The 5,000-nt window shown below is 49.4% G+C and overlaps 4 protein-coding genes across 4 annotated transcripts in view; 1 reads left to right on the plus strand and 3 right to left on the minus strand.

Annotated features, from left to right (window-relative positions):
• CNBK1050 (hypothetical protein) overlaps window positions 1-70 on the minus strand; it is a gene marked incomplete at both ends in the record, with an annotated part of 2,983 nt that extends 2,913 nt beyond the window's left edge. Inside the window, one exon of the mRNA XM_767638.1 lies at window positions 1-70. This exon is cut by the window's left edge and continues 65 nt beyond it. Within this exon, the coding sequence (XP_772731.1) occupies window positions 1-70 (70 nt within the window).
• Window positions 71-510: 440 nt separating this feature from the next.
• CNBK1060 (hypothetical protein) lies at window positions 511-1,098 on the minus strand (the record flags this gene model as incomplete). The annotated part of the gene is made up of 1 exon (XM_767639.1): window positions 511-1,098. The coding sequence occupies one exon, from the start codon at window positions 1,096-1,098 to the stop codon at window positions 511-513; it is 588 nt and encodes a 195-aa protein (XP_772732.1).
• Window positions 1,099-2,472: 1,374 nt separating this feature from the next.
• On the minus strand, window positions 2,473-3,639 carry CNBK1070 (hypothetical protein; the record flags this gene model as incomplete). The annotated part of the gene is made up of 1 exon (XM_767640.1): window positions 2,473-3,639. The coding sequence occupies one exon, from the start codon at window positions 3,637-3,639 to the stop codon at window positions 2,473-2,475; it is 1,167 nt and encodes a 388-aa protein (XP_772733.1).
• A 1,250-nt stretch (window positions 3,640-4,889) lies between these two features.
• CNBK1080 (hypothetical protein) overlaps window positions 4,890-5,000 on the plus strand; it is a gene marked incomplete at both ends in the record, with an annotated part of 3,808 nt that continues 3,697 nt past the window's right edge. Inside the window, one exon of the mRNA XM_767641.1 lies at window positions 4,890-5,000. This exon is cut by the window's right edge and continues 958 nt beyond it. Coding sequence (XP_772734.1) covers window positions 4,890-5,000 — 111 coding nt within the window.

The following is a 5,000-nucleotide window of genomic DNA, read 5'->3' on the forward strand; positions in this document are numbered from 1 at the left end:
GACTAGGAGGAACAATCTTCTCCTTTTTAACAGGCGCAGCTGCCGGTGCTTGGGCGGGCTGCTCGGCCATACTGGTTCGTTTGTTATTTTTAGGTCTCGTAACGTTGAGGTTAACCGGTGCTGAGAGAGTTGAAGATGGGTGTCGAGGAGGGTATTTGGGTTATATTCGAGTTATAAGTTGGATAAGGCGATGGATAGCTACTATGGATGTAAAAGGGAAGTCGACGTATACAGGAAATGGTCCCCGTTCTTCTTGTTGATAGACAAACACTTCAAGAGCACAGAAATCACACGCGTGCCATAATAGCCTCGTCGGCGTTTCGCTCCTGTGGCACTTCGAGTTAATAGCACCTTGGCTAAAACGCATGATAAGATCGGGACAACACATTACTTAACATCTTCGTGCCTGCTAACATATGCTTGCATTTCACATTATATTATTATTAACAGCGCACTACGTAGCGAATACCCAATAGCTAGATATAAAACATGACATGTACTAGTATGAAATTATCTACGACAACGTTTATCGCCACGTGCAGCACATAGAAGCCTGAGAACAGTATTCGCATTGTGAAGAATGATCCTGAGACAGGTCTGTAGATCGAGCCATACGCAGTGCATTATAAAGCTGACTAGCACTAGACTTAACCTCGTTGGCCAAGGTATTGAGACGTAGTTGCTCCGCAGGGGGATATGGTGCACCGAGGGCATCGTATTGATACCTGGATGTGATATCATCAATTGCCTGCGAAAAAGCGACATCACTGATCGCCGCAGCAGTGAACAGCTTTCGACAGTTATATGCGTGGAAGGAAGATGGAAAGGGCGGATTGTAAGGCAACCTGGGATTGGTGGGTAGCGTCGACAGGATAGGGAGGCATGGACGAACAGTTGTCGCCTTCTTGCGTATCCAAGTAAGAAGACTGTAAGACCATGTCGTGTCGCACTGTTATTGCAAGGTAACGATTTGTCTCTTGATGAAGAAAGTAAGACTTGTAAAAAAATGAGAGTGAGAGGCGAAATTGTGATTTGAACGACGGAAGGGGGGAAGACAGCACCATTATTCTTTATTATTGGGCAAGGACCATTCGTCATCCGGAATTCAACTACTCGGAAGAAGAGTGTCTATCAGCTTCTGTAGATCCGCCGTAATGTCGTTTCAGGTGATGATTCTCACCTTGTTACAACCTTGCAATCTCTTCCTTGTGGGACAAGCACAGATCAGTGATCCATTATCGTCGCTTAATGGTCCGTTGTGGCCTGTCACTAACGATTCTTCCCACCGCCTAACCTGAGACGACCATCAAAGCATGCACACGGGAGTAGCATAGTGCTGGATATAGAGGCAGAGTTGTCGTGGTTCAAAGCGTCCTTGAGTAGTATCCACCATTTGAGAAATGCGGCATATTTATGTGGGCGAGAATGGGGAAACAAAGAAATTGTGATTGGTGGATATGTGTACTTTATGAATGTGGGGTCCTGAGTTACGAATATTGGGCGCGAGGAAGTCTAGTGAATCCAAAGTTTTTGAAGCAGAGCTGGAAGAGACAGTCAGTTCTACATAATACGATCAAGCGCAGGTGCTTGTATACAAGACGATGGTGATGCTGCATTCCGATTGAAGGAAATATCATCGAGCGAACGAACATTGGACGTTCTCTGGACTGTGCAATTGCTCTTCTGGAACAGAAGATGCAATTACACACCACAATGTGGATCGGGTTCATCCGAGAACATCACACTTGCATCTTCTTGCTACATCTTGCTTGGCACGCATACGAGACTCACCTCTGCACACGCGGCGACATTCAATCAAATATCTGGCTTTTCAAAAACCCTCATGGGTCTAACGGATGTCCACTCGATAACTCGTCAAATTTACGGGCATTCCCGGTCACTGTGCGGTAGGTAATCAAAGGGCTATCGGATCGAAGTGCGAAGCGTGGCCAACGTGTCGTCACCATGCTTGATTTCGTGAAACTTGACCCATGTCGTCGTCTGTCTTTTTTTTTCTCCGTCTACTCCGGGAGCAGCGTGGCCAGCTCACGCACGCATCGCAATGATTCGCCAAGTCTGGAAGCGAACTAACCGATGCGCTTCATTCCTCCATGATGCTCGATAAGGATGGGGTGGGAAAAAAAAATTCGAACGAGGAAAACGGTCTAAAAAGCGAGGTGAGGCGCTTCCTTGGCGAGCGATCGATAAGGGGTCCTTTGCCTTCTACAACCGCCGTCAAAAGCGAACAACCCCAACGCGTCCACTCAAAAGCATGATTTTGGTGTTAAATCGTCGTGTTTTTGATGTTACGCTTTTTTGTTGATATGGATTGGAAGCCTAATAATGCGTACATACAAGTCTATGGAATGATGTCTAGCTATGCCAAGTCTGTTCCCTCTGTTCTTCGTCGCTCCCTGGTGTCTTCTCCTATCCAGTGCATCCTCCCCTTCTTCGCCTTGTTCTGTACTTCCGCTATAACGCCACAGTATGAAAGTTGGGAAATACTAATTCATCCACCAACGTCTTTCTCACCACATCCACAATAAACCTTTCCACCTTTCCAACATTCCTCAAGACATGAGCGTCTGCATGTCCAATTTCCGACTCGATCTGCAAATTCGACAACAACCTCTGTCCTAGCGGAATTTGCTTATCTTCCTTATGAGCTGGATTGGACTCGTCATCTACTATTGTGAGATGGACCCGATTCTTTTCTCCGCTATAGGCCATCACTATATCTGCGTTTAGTTGAAACCCTGTTATGGATAATTTGAGAGGAAGCGCCATGAAAAGCGCCGAAGGATAGTTGACTTGTAAAGAAGTGAGGAGAGTGAGATGCAAATCGGATGCATGTGATAGACGAAGATGTAGTTGAAGGGAGGGTATTGAGGATGAAGAGGCCTTTGGGGGAAGGCCTGCTGGGTGTGCAGGAGGAGACGGAGAAGTAGAAGACGGCTCGATAGGTCTCCGTCGAGGAGTTGGACGAGGGGCGGCACTTGCAGCGATGGACATTGGTCGGCGAGAGAAACGGGCCGAAATAGGGTGAGAGACAAGAGAGGGGTTCAAACCCGGAGTGGACGGGATGTGTAGAGCGGGTGGAGGGTGGTCAAAAGGAAATGGGATAAAGGACCGAGAGGATGAGGAGCGATGTACAGCCAGTCGGTCGTGAGGGTAGCCAAAAGTGTACGACAGCGGTCTTCGACCTCGTATTCGATAGTCATCACCGTGTTGCTCATGTATATCGTACTCGGGCTGGTACTCAAAGGACGATGTCCCCTCGGTGGAACTGTACCGGTCGACGAGCTCGTATCTTTCACCATCGAGTGAACTCTTTAATGCCTCATTCCTCAATTTATCCCTCTCTTCTCTCTCTTTTTCTCGTTGCTTCTCCTCCTCTGCGAAATCTCCTTCATCGTCGCCTTGGTCAAAGACTCTCCATACATCACGAATGTCTTTGACTTCGAGGTCTGGTCCCGCGTTTCCAAAGTCGAATGCGGTGACGGTGATGGGGCCGATAAACGACGGCCTGTGTGCTTCTGCAAGCTGGGCGTTGAGGAGGGCAATTAGAGACTCTGACAGCTGGTCTGTGGCGGATTCATCTGGCTGCGACAGGAGCGACCAGTTGATGTCCAGCGACATGGCCGGAGTTGATTGGGGTGTGTGTATTTATTATTATTATTGGCGTGGTCGATCGATGGAGCATGTGGCGGCTGGGCGTGACGGAGTGATGGCGGAGGCCGGCGATTGGGAATTGGCGGGGAACGTGTCCCGAAAGGGCAAATTTGATTCCTCGCCGGTCGTTGGCGGATGCGCTGCTCCATCGCTCGGCTTATTTATTCCTCGTTTAGCGCAAAATACCGGACACTGCATATGCAAGGTATATACATATCGACTCGCAACCAGAATAGCTGCCGCCCAAACATCACCCGCACCAGCGCAGCAGCGCACCCGCCCACTCTGCATAGCGCCTCCCCCATCTTCTATACCACGCCCACGCTCTTTCCACTCCCCCACTTTGCCTCCCAGCGCAATCTTCCATGAAATTCTAGACGTGAGTAGACATTTTAGTCTGGTACATAATCGTCTCTGTGGCGACACGGTAGCGGCTGCGAGGACCGTACGATCTTGTCTGGCCTCTTATACCGTCATTATCACACCATACTGTATGCTTCGTTGATCGCAGTTATTTATAACGACATATGCCTGCATTACAAAATCCCGTGACCGAGCTGACCCAGTATGCTATAGGCCTACTATCCCTCCGTCTATTCGTATATCCCACCACACCGTACACCACCAGTTCCACGCCATCACCATATCCTTGAATTAGGAATCCCGCGGTGCAGAATAGTGTCTGCGTAGTTGCGTCTGCGTTTGCGCCGTTCTTTCGACTTCTTTCGAATTCCAAAGCACGCCGAACGCACAAAGGTGCCTTTGACTCGGTTGCCTCCACCGCCGAGCGAGTTCCAGGTGTTACTACTCCGCGCGCTGCATTAGATCTGCGACGCGCACCACATAGGAATTGAAAGGAACGAGAGTGTGCTTAGCAGCGAGGGACCAGATTCAGAGCATAGCAGCGAGAAAGCGCAAACAGGAGCGAGACCCACTGCTCTGGGCGCAAGGGGTTCTCTAAAATTGATTTGGTGGGCATATCTTTGCCTTTTGAAACCCCATCAGTTGCTGATTGAAACAAAAGTGCCAGTGGATATCTTTTACGGCGTTAGGGCGCATTCGGTATCCGGCAGTCGTCACCAGCTGCTCGTTCTTGGCGACTCCGCAGCCACAGCCCACAAGGACGACGAGACGACGACGCCCGCAGCATATACGGTGATTGACTCAACCTCATTCAGCTATCCATCTCCGCCAGTCCTCTGCATATTCACGGCAACATGAACAACTCTCCCTCTCTGGGCTCACCCATTCCTATTATCCCCAACCTCACTCCATCCCCATCACCTCGTCGCAACGCCGGTCCTTCATCGCCTTTATTACCTCGTACG

The sequence above is a fragment of the Cryptococcus neoformans genome, chromosome 11, assembly GCF_000149385.1.
Source record: "Cryptococcus neoformans var. neoformans B-3501A chromosome 11, whole genome shotgun sequence".
Classification (NCBI taxonomy): domain Eukaryota; kingdom Fungi; phylum Basidiomycota; class Tremellomycetes; order Tremellales; family Cryptococcaceae; genus Cryptococcus; species Cryptococcus deneoformans.